The following is a 17,936-nucleotide window of genomic DNA, read 5'->3' on the forward strand; positions in this document are numbered from 1 at the left end:
CTTCTCTTGCCCCACTCCTTCTCAAGGGGCAAAGAGTCCTTGGCATAAAAGGGACATTCCACTCACAGCCAATACCTCATCTTCTAGCCACAAGCTGTGGGCACCCATGACCTCAGGATTCCCTTCCCCAGTGGCACCAAACCCACTTCCAGGGCCCACATGGGCCTCTGCTCTAGTCCTGCTTCCCAGAGAGAGCAGATGGGCAACTTGGAGTTCACCCATAGGCCTTGGAAGCAGCCAAGGAGCAGCTGTTTGGGGGATGGACAGAGCTTGGACATGTGAGCTGGGTATCAGTCTGTGATGGCATCGATGCAAGACAGAGCTGGGGGAGGGGAGAGAAGAGCACTGGGCATCTTCCATTTGTACTCTTGCTTTGGGTCTTGCAAATGTTAGGGGCAGGTCTGCCCTTTCCTGCCAGGCCAGGCAGTGGTGTTTGGTAAGCAGGTTATTTAATTACCACTAGCTGAGAAGCTGTGCAATCTTTAAAGTTTCCTCCTCCCCTTTTCAATCTAAACTAGACACCAAACAAATTTGGTTTTTAGAGGGCATTCTATTTCTACTGTGACTACTACACCATCCATAGGAATTTCTTTTTTAAAACATTTTCTGTATGTGCAATTACAAAATTAAGCATGTTCATGTAAAAAAGATCATGTAGAGTTGCTGTAAAATCTAGAAAATGAAATAAAATTCATAATCCAACCGTGTGGAGATAACTACCATTAACGTTATGCGTATTTCCTTCCATTTTTATTCTCGCTCTATATATATGTGCTTATATTGTATATATAAATATTTTTCCCCTAAAAATTTGGTGTCAGGTGCTCAATTTAAAAAAAAATTTTAACTGAAAACAATTTTATTTTCAAATTCTTCCAATATTACACAAAAAAGATTTTTAAAGATAAGTTTCAATCATATGGTATACCATGATTTATTTAAGTGATCTCCTATTGTTGAACACTTAAGTTATTTCTGTTTTGTTATTATAAATGACATTATGACAAGCATTCCCATATATAATAAATGTTTGACCTAACTCTAATTTCCTGGGGTAGATTCCTGGCAGTCAAATAGTATAAACATAGACATTTTTAATTTTCTGAATACTCTCTAATTTCTATTGTTTTTGTGAGTCATCTCTTGCCAAGATTGGTCCTAAGGGCAATTTTGAACATTAATTATTAGGAAAAATTGGCATTTACTAAGTAACTGCTATGTGCTTATCACGGTGCTTGGGACTTTATGTATATCATTTATGTCTATCATTTAGTCTTCCCAACAACTTCCTTGAAGTATCCCAATTATACCAAGGAGGAAATTAATCTTGAGCTGGAAGTTTCAGAGCTGGGACTCAAGTTGTGTCCGCTCTTGCCAAAGTTGGTGTCATCATGCTTGTACCATCTTTGAGTAGTTACTACGTCCTGCGGGCCCAGCACGTAGCATCCCTTTCTCCCAGGAAGACTTGGGTTTGCAGTGGCTGAATGTCAATGGAGGGAAAGGGATAGAAGGAGTGGCAGAAAAGAAGTGCTTTGGGGACTTCCATAAGTCCTTCCACTAGCACCCCATTCCCTGTTAGTCAGGTTCACCATGCTAGATCAATACGGTGCACTGAGACCAAACAGGAAAAGTTGCAGATAAAAGAGGAGAGAAAAAGAAGGACGTATGCTAGCTTTGTTCTCACGCGTCTCTTCCTCTTGATCTAAGCAAATTTCTGTTCCCCATTCATTTGGCAGCAAGATGAACTTGAAGGAAGAAAACAAGGATAGCAAAATCAGGGAATCCTAGACTTGTAAATACCATAAGAGGTATTTGACAATGATGATGATGATGGTACTCCTACTACTAATACTACTAATAATATTAATGATGGTGGTCGTAGTACCAATGGTAGTAGCTTCATTGATTAATTATACTAGAGGTTTCATTGAGCACTTATATGCTCAGTATGTGCTCAACCTGATATTACCTACTTTACAGACATGATATAACTTAATCCTGATAATCGTAATCTTCTTTTACATGTAAGGAAACAGAGACCCAGAAAGGTTAAGTAATTTATCAGCTTATATACCTGATGAATAGCAGAATCAGAATTGGAAGCTATGTATCCTGATAATGGAGTTCACGTTTGTACAACACGACTTTGTGCCTATCACTATTAACAACTAGCGTCCACCACAGTCCAGGGCTTCCCGTCCATTAAGGCATTTCATCCTCAGAACAACCCTCCAAAGAGAGGAGTGGGGAGACCAAGGGAGGAGAGAAACACCTGCAGCCTCCTGAGTTAGAACAACACCCTCCCAGCTACCACCGAGAACCAGGGATTGGCTCCATGGTAGGAGTCTTCCTTCTGTTGAATCTATGGCCCCTCCATCCATATCAGCCTGGGAATCTGGCGTAGGCCTTTTCTCTGTGCTTATTTGAACCAGTGTTCTAGCTGATTAAATAATCTTTATATTCCTGAGGAAACCGAAAATGAAATACAGGTGACAATGGAAGGTACCTAGATTCTATAACACATAATTTCCAATAAATAATGAATAAATTGAAAAATAAATGGATAAATAAATAAATAGATAGATAGATATTATTGCGACTTGTCTTGCTTCTCCAGTTCAGGCAAATAGTAATACTAATATTTATAACTGCTAGGCACCAAAACAAATGTTTTATGTGAATATTTTGTTTACATGGCTCTCTAGTTTCCATTCTTAAATTTTTCTTTTAGACATATTTTCTTGCATGTCCCCTTTTGGCACCATCTTAACTCTTTCTCACTCCCCCCCCCCTTTTTTTTTTTTTACAATTTAGAAATCAAAACATCTCTGGATATATAACTTCTGCAGTTTATAAGATAAATCTTTGCAGGAAAAAGATTGTACTTTTTAAATTAATGATTCCATGTATTCTTTTTTAGCTACTTACCATAGGTTTTTTTTGGGGGGGGGGAGGTTGAATTGTAGGGAGTGGGCAGAGGAAGGTCTGAAACAAATTCTCTATGGATGTTATAGGTTGCTATTGATTCCATGCAACATGAAAGATGGAAATGGTTTCTCCTCTCTTCCCCATAGACCATTAGTACTAATCGAAGATGTTATCACATTGAGAGAGGACATAGGCATTTATTTCACAACATGTTTCACTTTGGCTATAACTCCACAAAATGTGCTGCTGAAATCAGTGTGAGAAATAGACTCTTCTCTGTTTTTCCCTATCACAAAGCTAGATGTTAGGAAGATGGCCTCATCAGTTTTCACTTAGAATATGCTATTCTACAAACTTCACCTTCAAAAAGGCCATTAAGCTGCTACCTGTCTGTATTTCTGAGAAAAATATCTAGTACACTGACTGAGATGGGCAGAATGGTAAACCTCTGAGTCTGTAATGCACAATTCTGTCCTTTCCTTGAAAACCAATTCCACGTAATGGGTGTGATGCTTTGCTATTAAATCCAGAAGTGCTGGTACAGCAGCTATCAGTTGTTGCATACTCATAGGACTAAAACTTTCCCCCCTTTCCACAAAAGGTCTGTATCCAGTACAGTGGCATAAATTACCCCATAGACATAAATATACAATGTTTCAACACAAAGGACACTTTTCTGCACTTTCTCTCCCTTCTTCATAACTAGGACTCCCCTCCTCTCCAATAAGAATCATAAACAAAATCCCAGTAGTTTTTCTTGATTGAACCAGTGTCCTCATTTAGGATATATTTCTGGGGTGCACTCTGGGGAAAGATGCAGAGCAAGAAATCAGTGAAGAGAAAGGACGAGGGATGGAGGAAACCCCTACAAGGGGTACAGGTCACAAGCCAAAGATGTGCACATCTCATGAGCAGAGGCACTGACTGCTTTTGTTCCAGACTGTGTTTTCAAGGATGTTGGTAGAGTGAACAACCCTGGAAGATAAAGACAATGTGGCCCTGCGGGAGAATTATCAAGACTTCTTGCTGCCCAGTATAAAAATAAGGTCACCTTCTGGGAGGCCTATTATAAAACATTTGGGTTCCCTGATCTCAGGGCTCCTCTCCTGTAACACACACAACCCATTGCACATCCAGCTGTCAGTTGGCCCCTCTGCACATAGCCTTGTGGGAATCAGGGCTCGGGAAGCTGGCATAAGTGTCACTACTCTAGCTGTGCTGTTGTTGTGAATAATAAAGTCCTTTGTCTCTGACCCAGGAGTGTTGTCTTCTGCCAACATCTGTCAGACTGTGTCAGGCTAACTTGTTAGGGTAAAATCTCAAACGCTTTATTGTTCTTGATAATCACTCAATGGTATTAAAAGATCTTATAACATTGGAAGGACTAACACTGACACAAAGGAGGTATCTCTTACAAAGGTTAGGAAAGCATGTTTGGGGGCGTGGCTCCTAGTTGTAATCAGGAGGCCACTGTGTTATAATTATTTCTGTGTCTCTTTAGACCAGTGATTCTCACCTTTATGGAGGCGGTCATAGACTCTGAGAATATGAGGAGAGTTCTCGTTTGTGAATATATCCTCCAAATCACATGTGAAAAAATTTTGCACATTCATGGGCTCCTTAAAGACATGAATTATCCCTGAGTCAGAACCCCTGGTTTGGACTGATTCTCCCTTTGAGTAAGAACCACAGCACACTGCTCATAACATAGTAGACACTCAACTGATGCTTATAGATGGGCGCATGAAGAAATGTGAGAATGAAACAAGTAAATTAGAAGACTAGACACTTACACCGATGATACTCCAAAATGTGAAACTCAACAGGACTTTAATTTTGGGGGAAAAAGTAATAATAATAAAGGAAGCTCCTGATAATTCTCTAGGAAAAATGACAGGAAAATGATCTCAGGAAAAGAAACAGATTCAGACGATGAGATGACTAAGAACACAGATTCTACAACCAAATTACCTGGGTTCAAATACTGACTCTTCCATCTGCTACTGATGTGATCTTGGCCGTAACTTAACCAATCTGGACTTCAGTTTTGTCATCTGCACAATCGGCACATAGTACCTACCATAGATAGTATAGCGCCTGATACATAGAAAGTACTCGTTAAAAGTCAGCTTTATGGCGATGTCTAGATACTAAAGCACAGACTGTGGGTGATAAAGAGGACTTGCAATTTTGGTGCAATGATGCTACTGTTGTCTAACAGAGACCACCCAAACCTACAGGGATGAGACGCACTCATGGGACCTGGCAATGTTAGGAAGAAAACTAACAAAGGAGGCAGGGACCACATGATCCTAACATATAAACTTGAGTGGCAATCCAGAGATCTCACAGGGAAGAAGGGGGTAGAGACCATTTCAGGGAGAGTTTACAGAGGAACGAACAGGACTGTGGCTGTGACTCTCTCATGCCTCACACCACGGGGTTCCTGAAGGTAACCGTCCTGCCTCACTTCTTCTCTCCAAACTTACTGTTTTTATCCCTGACCCTCTGATCCTTGGCCTGTGTTGGCTTTTGATATCTGCCTTTAGCCCCTCAAGTTTTGGGCAAAATGCTGAGACTTCTACTTCTGGCTGATTGAACCCAACTTCCTCTGTCTGGACTCCTAGTTTCAGCATCCTTTGCAGTCCCAATATGGGATGTTGTCAAGCCTCCAACCCCATCCTACCAGTTAAATCAACATCTAGCTCCCAAGGGGATTTGAACAACACAGGCCACCTACTCCATCAAAAGGGATGGGGCTTCCCTAAAACAAATGACAAAACTGGTAACCAGGGAAGGACATAGCTGGGAAGGGATCCTTCAATTACCCAGGTTTTGAGAAATTCTGTCTCTTCTAAAGAAAAGGGGTTAAAATGTTCTAACATGGCTCAAAAGTGAGAGGAATAAATGAGGGGAATGGCTGTCAAGCTAATCATAAAGCCTGTGATATGAAAGTCAGAGAATGTTTGGGGAGAACATCTTTGGGTTCATAACAAGAGAAAGAGAAGAATGCTGGGTGTTTTTATTTAGGGTTGTAGGCTTATGAAAGCTAGTTTCAGGAAGTACACAGCAATGGTGAACCTTCTCCCACTTATCAGAAACTGGAAAAAAGAAATACAGCATATACTGCATACAAAGCACTCAGAAATTAAAATTGGAGGACAGAATTGTAAATAAGGAAGAAATAAGGAGTGGGGCAGGGCGTTGTAACCAGACTGTTCTCTGATCAGTGAAGACAGAGAAAGGATATGAACAAATGATGGAAACAATGGGGCAAACTGATGTGAAAGCAAAAGTGTGGCACAGAGCAGTGTCAAGTTGGCTAAAGCACCGGAGAGAGATATATTTTGTGGAAAATATTGTCAACCATAAACTATATCATGCAGAAAACAAATATCCTGCTCAATGAAGATAGAGTGATAGTAACAGTTGCGAGAGAAAAGGCAGAACCATCTTATTCTAACTTTTGATTCCATATTTCTCACCAAAGGAATGCTTGGTACACTAAAAGCATCAGACCAGCACAGTTAAAAAGGAAATGAAGCTCAAGATACGTGGAGATTTTAAGAGAGCACTTAGCCTCTTAAATTCGTTCAAGTGGTCAGATCAATCAAGGCTAATTATGGACTATGACCTTGAAATAATTTGTGGATGAGTTTGTGAAACCATAATCAGTAATCTTTTTGAGACATCACAGAAAACCAGAGCAATGCTAGAACCCTGGAGACAGGAGACCATTGATCCTGGTTTTCAAAAAGATGGATTTAGATGTGGTCAACTTTGCTGTCAGGCAACTTTCTGGGTTTACTCTGGAATGAATTGCTGATGAGAGGACCCACAACGCTGGTCCCTAAGAGGAGGCTGGGTACTCAAGAAAACTAGCATCATCTTCTTTTGAGATTAGATTTCTAGACTGAGCAACTGATCAGTGTCACAGACACAGGACTTGGGGGTTGCACAGGACTTGGCAGTGTCTGCACTCCCTCTGTGGAGGAGCTGGAGAAAGGTAAATGCACGATACCACAGCAGGGTTTATACTTGATTGAGCAAGTATGAACGGTGTAGAGTATTTTTCTCATAGTTCTGCACTTGGCTTACTCGTCAATATTTTAATCAGCAGCTTACAGAGAGAAGGTAATGTTGATCAGAGTTTGAAAGTAATGGCATAAAAGTTAAAAACTATCTTGATAGGATAGAATGAATAGATGAAATTTAATTAGAATTTAAAAATTTCCAAAAGGACAGAAAGGGGAAACATCACTTTAAAAGTCGTAAGGCATTTCAAATGATTGCAAAATTATGAGTCATAAGTGGTTGTTTTCCCCCTAATTCCTAAGAGTCTGTGATTTCATAAGCATTATAGTACTTAACCAGCAATTGTAGCAGCAACAGCCACGACAAAAAGTAAAAACAACCCAAAAAGTCCTTGTGTCTTTTGGCTAGCTCTACGTACGTAATTAAAAGATTTTTAAGGTCCTAATATTTCCAAACACCATTCCAGTAACATTGCAGTTGCATAAAGTTACCCAAGCAAAGACTGTTTTAATAAGCTTATGCTACCCAAACATACATTACCCTAAAATGGTCAGAAACAATTGACACAGTGCCAAGACTCATAGTCATATGGAAAATTCACTTTATTTTCTGGCTTGCTGCCTCAGTTTTCCCTCCTGCGAAATACGGATGGATAACACTTACCAACCCTGCTTGAGAGGCGTGGATCATAAAGATCAACGAATCAATCTTTGTCAAGCCCTTGGGTTTAATTCCTTGGAGGAAAATGCTCACGAATCCCTGCTTCTCTTGTTAAAGACAATACCCATTCTATAGTATCAGAGGGTCATGACTCACCACCCAAGTTTTCCAGTGACTGCTTCGTGGGGGGCTCCAGGAGCCTCCTTAGGAGAGTGTAGATGTCCCTCACCACACCTGGGGTACAGAACCTGCACCGGGTTTCTTGGCCTTTAGCATTCCTTTCCTAAAAGCACAGAACACAGAGGATCCAGCCTGAAAGCTGAGGCGTAGGCAGCACTCAGATGACAAAGAGGCTTCTGATTGGCACAGCTGAAGGTAGGTACAGTCCTATCACGTACCAACTGGAAGTGCTCTGATTTGTTCACACTGGAGATGCCAACGGAAGCTTTGGGGAAAGAGACTGCATTGAGGTAGCTGGGAGAAGGCGTCTTTACAGTCATCCCAGGGCTTGACTTCAAGGGCATGGCTTAGATTCAACCAAGACCACAGACACTGAGATTATCTGCTTTGATTTTGTTCTCACCCTCATTCTGTTTCTACTTGAGGGAAAAGAAAACAAATTTGAAGAGTAAGGATTTATTGTAAAATCTTGTGTCCATCAAGAGAGTTCCAGCATTTATACTTCTCATTTCCTGTTCTGACGTTGGAGGGTTATCTGGTGTTTCATTCACGTTGGGACATTTTTACTAATGAATCTTCAGTACATGAGTTAAAAAAATCCCACACAAATACCTGAGACTAATGTGCCCAGCTGTGTGCCTCTGATGGTGTGAAGGGCTTTGTGGGGGCAAAAGGACAAATAGGCTGGTGATGTTCCTTCACCCCCAGCAATCTCCATGGCGTTCCAGTTCCTTATGGTGTGGGAGGTAGTTTTAGACTGATACATAATCCTTGCCCCCAAAGGGTGGGTAACTTAGTTTGCGGATAGTCAACGTATATAGTCTTGATTAAAAACAATTACATAGCATGCCAATTTCAAATATCCAAGTCACAAAGGTATTTTTTCTGGTTAGAATTAGTGGCGTTCCTATTTACACAGATAAAACATAGACTACGTAGCCTTGTTTTTCTCATTTTATTATAGGAACCAATATAGTTATGAATTGCCCCCTTTTCCATGTCTGTGCACAGGACACAAATCAAAATGTTTGTAATGAAGTGTGATAGAATAAGAAGTTCTACAAATGCGACAGAGATTGCAAAGTTTCTAGTTTCTTATTTGTGTTGCTTTCCCAAACAGACAAAAGGATATGTTTTTTGTTTTTTTTTTTCCCTTAGGTAGAACAAGAAATTTACTTCAGGGTCTGAATTCCTCTTATTGGCCTGTGCAGAGGAAATGACCATATAGGTTATGGTGGTTTTTCTGTAGTCCATTATTTCTGAATATTAAGTCATTTAGGATATATTTGTTGATCTTGTTTCCCTGAGTTTATCAAACATCACTCCTTGCAATTATAAAATTATGTAACACTGTATTGTTTTTGGTTTTATTTTGGCAGGACAAATATTTGGCTTTGTTTTGGAGGATAATCCACAAGGATTTGCATTCTAACACAACACTGGTTGTGGATAAATAATAAAAAGTGGTGAAACATGGACTAGCTATAAACTTTACAAATTCTTGAGTTCACACAGTTGAATAAAAGGGTTTTGATTCTCACTGCTGCCTGCAAAACATATCCTTTTTTCTTTACTCATATTTGTAAAGTTATTCATATTTGTAAAGTTAAGACCTTGGCAGCAGTAGACAAATAGCATTATTTTAGCACCCACAGGAAAACGTTGGCACAACCCACTGCCACTTCCTGTTAGTGAAAGGATTCTGGAAGACTTGCCATCTCCTCAGGAGAGGAAACATGGTGTGGAGGAAAGAACACAGCTTTGTGAGCAGACAGATGAAAGGCAAGTCCTTCTATTGTCTGCTAGCTCAGTCATCTTGAGCACATTACACAGTGTGCGAGCCTTCATTTCTTTGCACAGCCCCATGTGGAGACACAGGCTCAGTTTCAGCCTTGACTAACTCTTCCTCTTTGCCAGTGGTGCTGAAACACTGATACGGGGTTGCCCTTGAGGCGCCCTGTCAAGGACCGTGAAAAGCAAAGAGCACATTCCATTCGTGGATTACGTGTTAGAGAAATCTCAAGAACTCAAAACAAAACTGGGACCAGAAAATTATTTTGCCCCTTCGCTTAAGTGGTTTAAGAATCTCTGCTAAAAGGAGCAACGTATTAAAATGTAAACTAACTGTGAAGTTTATTCCTAACTTTCTGGTATGATTTCTCTTCTGTTCTTGCTGGTCAAAATTTTATAATTATTTGCAAATGATCTGAAGATTTTACACTCGTAATTTGTGTGTGTTTGTGTGTGGGGGTGGTGATGGTGATTTAAGGAGGTGGAGAAGAGGAAGGAAATGGGGAGGGAGCGATGAAAAAAACTGTAATGAAGAGTTGTTAATGCCTAACACTTAAATGAAAACAAGTGCAATTATAAAATGTCTGAAAACATCAACCTAATCAAATGCTTTTTCATCTAGCAATCGTAATACCTTTTACAAGTAGGTTTTCTCTTGCGTATTCTCTCCCCAACTTCCAGAAAACTACAGACACAGATTAATATAGGTTTTTCATAGACATACAGCAAAGCACCACTCACACAGCGGTCACTTAAACCTAACACCTACTTTCCACCATGGTTTCTTTCTCTACATAAATTTAGCAATAACAATGTGGAAAACTTACTTTTCTTCCATTCACAAAGAAAACAACTTCATTTGACTTCTTAGAATAGACGTTATACTAAAATAACTGGCTAGAAGTTGTGCAGTTGTGGAGAGAAGCTGCTGCTGTGTCCACCTGAGACCTGCTGAGGTGCTTCTGTGGGAGGGTGGACAGGAGGATGGTGGGCAGCCCAGGGGTCAGGGGGTGATCTTGGCCTGCTCTCTGAGTGTTCCTCCAATCAAATCCTGACTGTCTATGCTCCCAACCCTCTTATTTCCCCTCCTTCCTCTGCTACCCACACTTTCCTCCTCCCTTAAGCCAATTTGGAACTTCAGTCTCAATCGAGTTCTTACAGAATGCACACTTCTTTCTCCCTGTCCAGGGGTGACCCACTGGAATAAAATTTCTTTTTACAGCCAGCAACAAAAACCAGTGAAATGGAACTAAACAATGTAGATGCCATGAATTCAGATGCATTTCTAGGTGTTAAATGTATTTGTTAATTAATTTGTTTTAAAAACAAAACTAATACATAATTTTTTCTTAGTTGGGTCTTTTTTTTTAATTAAAGTTTATTGGGGTGACAATTGTTAGTAAAGTTACATAGATTTCAGGTTTACAATTATGTAATACATTATATCTCACATTGTGTGTTCACCACCCAGAGTCAGTTCTTCCATCACGATATATTAGACTTCGTTTACCCTCTTCTAGAGCCCACCTCCCTCTTCCCCTCTGGTAACCCATAAACTCTGGTCTATGTCTATGAGTTTTTGTTCTTTCATTTGTTTGTCTTGACCTTTTGTTGTTTTCAGTTTTATATACCACATATCAGTGAAATCATGATTCTCTTTTTCTGTCTGACTTATTTCGCTTAGCATTATAATCCCAAGATCCATCCATGTTGTCACAAATGGTACTATTTCATCTTTTCTCACTGTCGAATAGTATTCCATTGTGTATATATACCACAACTTCTTTATCCATTCATCTATTGAAGGACATTTTGGTTGTTTCCATGTCTTGGCCACCGTAAACAAAGCTGCAATGACCATTGGAGCACACATGCCTTTATGGATTAATGTTTTCAGATTTTTTTGGGTAGATACCCAGGAGAGGTATTGCTGGGTCATATGGTAATTCTATTCGTAATTTTTTGAAGCACCTCCACATTGCCTTCCATAGTGGCTGCAACAATCTGCATTCCCACCAACGGTGTATGAGGGTTCCTTTTTCTCCACAGCCTCTCCAACACTTGTTACAATACTTGTCTTGTTCATAATAGCCATTCTAACTGGGGTGAGGTGATATCTCATCCTGTTTTTTATTTGCATTTCTTTGATGATTAGTGATGTTGAGCATTTTTTCATATGTCTATTTGCCATTTGTATGTCTTCTTTGGAGAAATGTCTCTTCAGGTCCTCTGCCCATTTTTCAATTGGGTTGTTTGTTTTTTTTGTTGTTGAGTTGTATGAGTTCCTTGTATATTTTGGATACTATCAGAGGCGTTGTTTGCAAAAATCTTCTCCCATTCAGTTGGTTGCCTCTTTATTTTGTCGATGGTTTCTTTTGCTGTGCAGAAGCTTTTAAGTTTGATGTAGTCCCATTCATTTATTTTAGCTTTTACTTCCCTTGCCTTTGGAGTCAAATTCATAAAATTCTCTTTGAACCCAAGGTCCATAAATTTAATACCTATGTTTTCTTCTATGCAGTTTATTGTTTCAGGTCTTATGCTTAGGTTTTTGATCCATTTTGAATTAATTTTGGTACATGGTGAGAGATAGCAGTCCAGTTTCATTCTTTTGCCCGTGGCTTTCCAATTCTCTATTCCATTCAGCTGGTTGGGTTGAAGAGACAGAGTAATGGAGGATATCATTCTAGAGGAAACCAGTTAGTATTTGTACCATTTAAAATATGATTTCTAAATTGCTTAAGCATATCTATCGAAACCTAAATGGAACATTTAAAATGAGCATCATATAAAAGCATATAAAATCATATAAAAGCAATACTCTGAAATGATTTCTGAACTGTGAAACTTTGTCTTTCAGGCCTAGCACCATTTATTGAAGAGGCTGTCTTTTCTCCATTGTATGATTTTGGCTTCTTTGTCAAAGATTATCTGTCCATATTAATGTGGATTTCTGGGTTCTCAATTCTATTCCATTGGTCTGTGTGTCTGTTTTTCTGCCAATACCATGCTGTTTTGATTATTGTTGCCGTGTAGTACAAGCTGAAGTCAGGGAGTGTGATACCTCCAGTATTGTTCTTTTTTCTTAAGATTGCTTTGGCTTTTCGGGGTCTTTTGTGGTTCCAAACAAATCTGATGATTTTTTTGTTCTATTTCTTTAAAAAATGCCATTGGGATTTTGATGAGGATTGCATTAAATCTGTATATTGCTTTGGGTAATATGACCATTTTAACTATGTTGATTCTTTCAATCCATGAGCATGAAATGTCTTTCCATTTCTTTATGTCTTCTTCAATTTCTTTTAAAAATGTCTTATAGTTTTCAGCATATAGGTCTTTCACATTCTTGGTTAAGTTTATTCCTAGATATTTTATTCTTTTTTGTTGCAATTGCAAAATAAATTGTTTTTTTTTTTTAATTTCTTTTTCTGAGATTTCACTGTTAGTATATAGGAATGCAATGGACTTTTGTATGTTGATTTTGTAGCTGGCAACTTTACTGTATTCGTTTATTGTTTCTAGTAGCTTTTTGGTGGAGTCTTTAGGTTTTTCACGTCATAGCATCATGTCATCTGCAAAGAGTGAGAATTTAACTCCTTCATTCCCAATTTGGTGCCTTTTATTTCTTTCTCTTGCCTGATTGCTCTGGTGAGGACTTCCAAAACTATGTTGAAAATGCATATTTTTAAAAAACTAAAAATTACAATAGTGTGTAAAGCAAATCGTGAATATCCTTTACAGTTCATACTACTAATAAAATTATAGAAAATTGCCTTTCACTAGACAGTAAATTTCCGTTAGTGGATATAAGCCAAATATGAATCATACACAAGTCATCATCTCTATTCCATTCAGCTGGTTGGGTTGAAGAGACAGAGTAATGGAGGATATCGTTCTAGAGGAAACCAGTTAGTATTTGTACCATTTAAAATATGATTTCTAAATTGCTTAAGCATATCTATCAAAACCTAAATGGAACATTTAAAATGAGCATCATATAAAAGCATATAAAATCATATAAAAGCAATACTCTGAAATGATTTCTGAACTGTGAAACTTTGTCTTTCAGGCCTAGCCTCATAGAGCGTAGAGACTGGATAGATTGCTGTGTTGGAAGAGTCACTCATTTTTTCTCCATAAGCTTGTACTTGATTCATATGCGTACATTCCAAGGAACATAGGATCCAGGCTTATCTCTTGGAATCTAGAATAAAAGGACAAATTTGTATGTTTGCACTTGGAAAATGTTTGTGACAAATGGAAAATAGCAGAATACAAAATACTCGTCTGATGAAAACTACCCACAGGGCCACCAGGCCAATGAGAAGACAGGCAATGACAGAGTGAGAAACGTGGAGGAATCCAGGAGGGGACTAAGAGTCGGGTGGGGCAGGGCAGGTACAGAGTCGTCATCCCATGCATGAAGACGGACAAATGAAAAGTGGACTCAGTCTGTGTTTCTCCGGAGTGAAGCGGTGATTGACAGGGCTTAGGAAAAGCTTTAAGGGGTACCACAAAGAGCCAGCTAAGAGGAGGTATAGGAGGCGGCTCGCCCCTCGTTGTAGGAATATACAAGGAATAACTTGTGCATAGTCAGAGGAATCACTGTGAAAGACATGAGTTCTGCAATTAACAATCTCGTCACTGAAAATGCCGACAGAGAGCTAAAATGTTTGCTTGGCAGTGATGTGGATGCAGGAGGGATTCCCTCCAGTGGCGGTTGGGAAAGGGCCCTTCCCGCTCTGGTTCAAATCAGGAATTGCACACATTTCCGGTGCCTGGTGGGGGTGCACTGAGATACACTGTTGGAGGGGCCCATATTCTTGGCCTGGGTGTCTTGGGTTCAGGTAACAGTTTCTGAACTTCTATTCCTGACCAATGTGTCTTGGCGGTGGGGGGGGGGGGAGGTCGGTGGGGGGAGCGGCAATGACAAAACAAAGGAGGAACATACAACTGATGATAAAAAATGAATCTTCTTTTTTTAAGTGGTGTAGAACTGAGCCCCACTGCAGGCCAGGCAGGCCAGGCTGATGGAAAAATGCAGTTCGAGGGCCACTGTGCTCTCTCCTGCTCAAATGCCTTTGGGATTCTTGTCACCTTTCTTCCACGGAAAACCATGGAAGAAAGGTGGGTTTCTTTCTTCCATGGTGAGTTAAGGAAACTTGACCACAAGGACAGGGGACAAAAATCTCAGAATTTAATAACAGAACGTACCATTTTTGTGAACTTATCTTCACAGGCCATTCTAATCTTCTCCGGGGTCAGTGGACTATTGAGCTTCAAAGGTCCAAACAAGCCTCTCTCCTGTCGGGCTGCATTCACCGCATCATGAATGGCAAAAAACACGGAACACCCCAGGAAGACCCCAGGCTCTCCCAGACCCTTGAAGGGAGACAAGTCAATTAGATTATGGCGCTCTCGCTGTATATATGCATACGTACATCTACAGGTACGTATGTGCATGTATAAAATATAAAATATATGTGACTCTTCCTTTTCAAAAAGTAATTTATTATTTAAATCCAATGTTCTCATTCTTAGGTTTCCAGCCTAAGGAAATGATCCCAAATGGAGAAAGGAGATTTAGGCATGAGGATGATTATTGCAAGACGAAAAATCAGATGTAACCTGATGGCAACAGTAGTTTGTGTCAGGCTCCAAGATCTGGAGTATTTCTTTAAAAAAATTTATAATTTTAATTTATTTTATAATTCAAATATTTAATAGAGCTCCCCAACCCCCTCTGCATAATCCTGGTAAAACCCTAAACAACCAAGAGATGAATGTAGCCTCTCCCTCCCTGCATGGTGTCACGCAGCATGCATCTATTCGTGGAGCACAGCTCACCTTAGATGAATACAGGGTATTCGAGTTTTGTGTTGGAGGCAGCAAAGAGATGTGTAGCTCTGCGGGGACGTCGCAGATGGCGGGGATTTTATACTGGTCTGGACCACGAGTGTACAGTACACCCTGAGGAGAATAATTCAGTTCCTCGATTGTATAAAGTCCCATGCCTTGAATAAACGCACCTTCAATCTGAGGCAAAAAAATAAAAACAAAATTAGAATTTCCATATGTGAGAAAAACAGTCAACAGTAGCATTTCAACTTCATGCTGTTTGTCTGAATTTTTAAAATACAGTGTTGAGAGGTTTCTCAGCATGTCTTGGAGCATGTCTCTGAAAGTTTACTTAAAAGTTTACCTAAAAGCATTTCTAAACATCTTATTGGGCACTAAGTTCAAAGTCAAAGGCCTTCAGTGTGAATCTCAGCTTGGCATTAGAATTGTAGCTCTAAAAGAGGCCGCACAGAGCCTGTAGCCCAAATGCTCTCTTTCTTTTCTTCCTGTGAGGCAGATGAAACCCTCTCTGCCTGGCGTGTCCACAGATCCCAGGACACAAGAAAAGGATCTCAGGGCTTTAGAATCCCTTCATCTCATCCGACCATCCTCGCTCACAAGCTGGCTGGCCTCACATCTCTGAACTCAGTTTCCTTGCTTCTATCATAAGGGGTTTGAACTGTGTGTTCACTATGCTTCCTGGACAGCTTAAAAATGCTCCAGTTCTTAGATGTGCTAGACATTTGAATATTTATGTAAAACAGCTTGTGATTTTTCAATCTTGTCAATTATTTCAAATTTAAATTTAAAAAGTCTGTGGGCAAAATAGGCTACTACCAATCACTATTGCTGCAGTTATTAACGTTTGTTATCCCAGCCCAACTTCAAACTCCTTGAAACCAGAGCCTGGCATATGCCCAGGGCTCAGCATTAAGCACTACATTCTACTTCTTTCCCAGACGTGTGGGGCTCATTTTTTCACCTCTAAGCTTAGTCTTGCCTCATTCAAACTCCCCACGCACTGGCTGTATGTTTCTTCCAAAATGACCTAAAACGCCTATGTTTCCTTCCCTCTTTTAAGCAATAAGAGATTGCAGTTCCACAGCTGGCCTGCACAGAAGGATTCTGACTAAAAGGGTAGAAAAATAAGATGATGAATAAGCTGGATGGAATGTTTTGCCTGCATATCCCCACAGCAGTTTTGACTTTTACAAATAGGAAGTGAGGCAAATCAGTTTCACATACCTGGCCTCTGTCAAGGGCTGGATTTATACTGTAGCCGATATCCATGACAATGTCTGTTCTGATATTCTAGTAATAAAAAAAGTGAAAATGTTTACTGTGATGAATCAAACTTAGGGAGAGAAAGTTGAGAAACAGTTCCTGCCAGGAGGCATTGGTATAGAACCTTTCTTTGGGCCACATTATATTTCAGGAGAAAGGAACAATATTTTATTATGTTGCAAAGTTTATTATGTATAAACTTCAGAGTTATACAAATACCCTTAACCAGCTTAAGCACTGATCATTTTTTACTGGAAATATTAGGAGAGGAAAATATTTACTTGACTTTAATTCCAGCTGAGTGATGTAACACACGGACTTTTAGCCGGTGCAAAGGATATAAGAAAGGACACAGAAAACAGGAAATGTCTATGGCCTTCATGACCCTTGTTTCAAAACTTTGTGGCCGCCACCCAACCCCACATCCAGAGTCCAACTAGCCAAGTGATATTTACTGAACCACAGAACTCAGGGTGCAAGAGCAAAAGTCTTTCAATTGTTATTCACTGTTCTAGATTTTTTCATTTTTAGAGCAGGAGAGAGAATAAATCTAACATTACAACTTGGTGACCAAAAGTTCTCTGATAACCTACAAAAGAGGAGGCTTACAGCAGACCCAGCCAGGCTGGTGATAACACGTTTGCTCTCCAGCAGGCATGTCCCTTTTTTTATGTGACATTAATGGTCTCATAAGAGCCATGACAAACAGATTCTATTTATAATTATTAACAGAACAAAGGAAACCCAAGAGTGTCCTCATTTGATGAGGGATTTTCATCTAACATTTTTCTAATAAAAATTAGATAGTGATCCAGAATGTTCTACTTCAGGTACTCACCTCTCTTATATAAAGACACAATGAAATGTAAAGTTCTCTTTGACACCAGTTAGCAAGGCTGGCCTTCCACGAGACAACTGGCCTCAACTGGAGGTGAGTGAAGGTTTTGCTTTCAAAGCTGTAGTTTTACTACTGTTTCTCATTGCCTTTTGATAGGGCTGGAAAGAGCGGTTTTAGGTTGTATTTGCCAGCCTCCTAGGTGGCCCTCAATGCTCGCCACCTCCTGGTAACATAAGGTTGAAACCTTATGCAGTTCCCTCCTACATCTTACCAAGGTTGGTTTACGTGACCAATAGGACATGGCAGAAGTGATAATATGTCACCCCAATATTAGGTTATATTATAAAAGACTGTGGCTCTGTCTTGTTAGCAGGTTGTGGATACT

The 17,936-nt window shown here is 39.8% G+C and overlaps 2 protein-coding genes across 3 annotated transcripts in view; both read right to left on the reverse strand.

Annotated features, from left to right (window-relative positions):
- Positions 1 to 10,819, reverse strand: part of LOC117025942 (aldehyde oxidase 4-like) — a 129,522-nt gene extending 118,703 nt beyond the window's left edge. The window contains exons 1-2 of one of the 2 annotated variants that reach the window (XM_033112318.1): positions 10,422 to 10,819; positions 7,780 to 7,906 (exon numbers count right to left, since the gene is read on the reverse strand). The gene's annotated coding sequence lies outside the window, so the exon portion shown is untranslated. Of the gene's footprint in view, positions 1 to 7,779; positions 10,374 to 10,421 lie in introns of those variants that run through there. The other variant, XM_033112320.1, reaches the window with a different exon arrangement.
- A 2,350-nt stretch (positions 10,820 to 13,169) lies between these two features.
- Positions 13,170 to 17,936, reverse strand: part of AOX1 (aldehyde oxidase 1) — a 71,323-nt gene continuing 66,556 nt past the window's right edge. Inside the window, exons 32-35 of the mRNA XM_033112007.1 lie at positions 16,675 to 16,740; positions 15,439 to 15,627; positions 14,806 to 14,973; positions 13,170 to 13,795 (exon numbers count right to left, since the gene is read on the reverse strand). Of these exons, the coding sequence (XP_032967898.1) occupies positions 13,745 to 13,795; positions 14,806 to 14,973; positions 15,439 to 15,627; positions 16,675 to 16,740 (474 nt within the window). The 3' untranslated portion in view covers positions 13,170 to 13,744. The remainder of the gene's footprint in view (positions 13,796 to 14,805; positions 14,974 to 15,438; positions 15,628 to 16,674; positions 16,741 to 17,936) is intronic.

Source organism: Rhinolophus ferrumequinum, chromosome 8, assembly GCF_004115265.2.
Source record: "Rhinolophus ferrumequinum isolate MPI-CBG mRhiFer1 chromosome 8, mRhiFer1_v1.p, whole genome shotgun sequence".
In the NCBI taxonomy this organism is placed as follows: Eukaryota; Metazoa; Chordata; class Mammalia; order Chiroptera; family Rhinolophidae; genus Rhinolophus; species Rhinolophus ferrumequinum.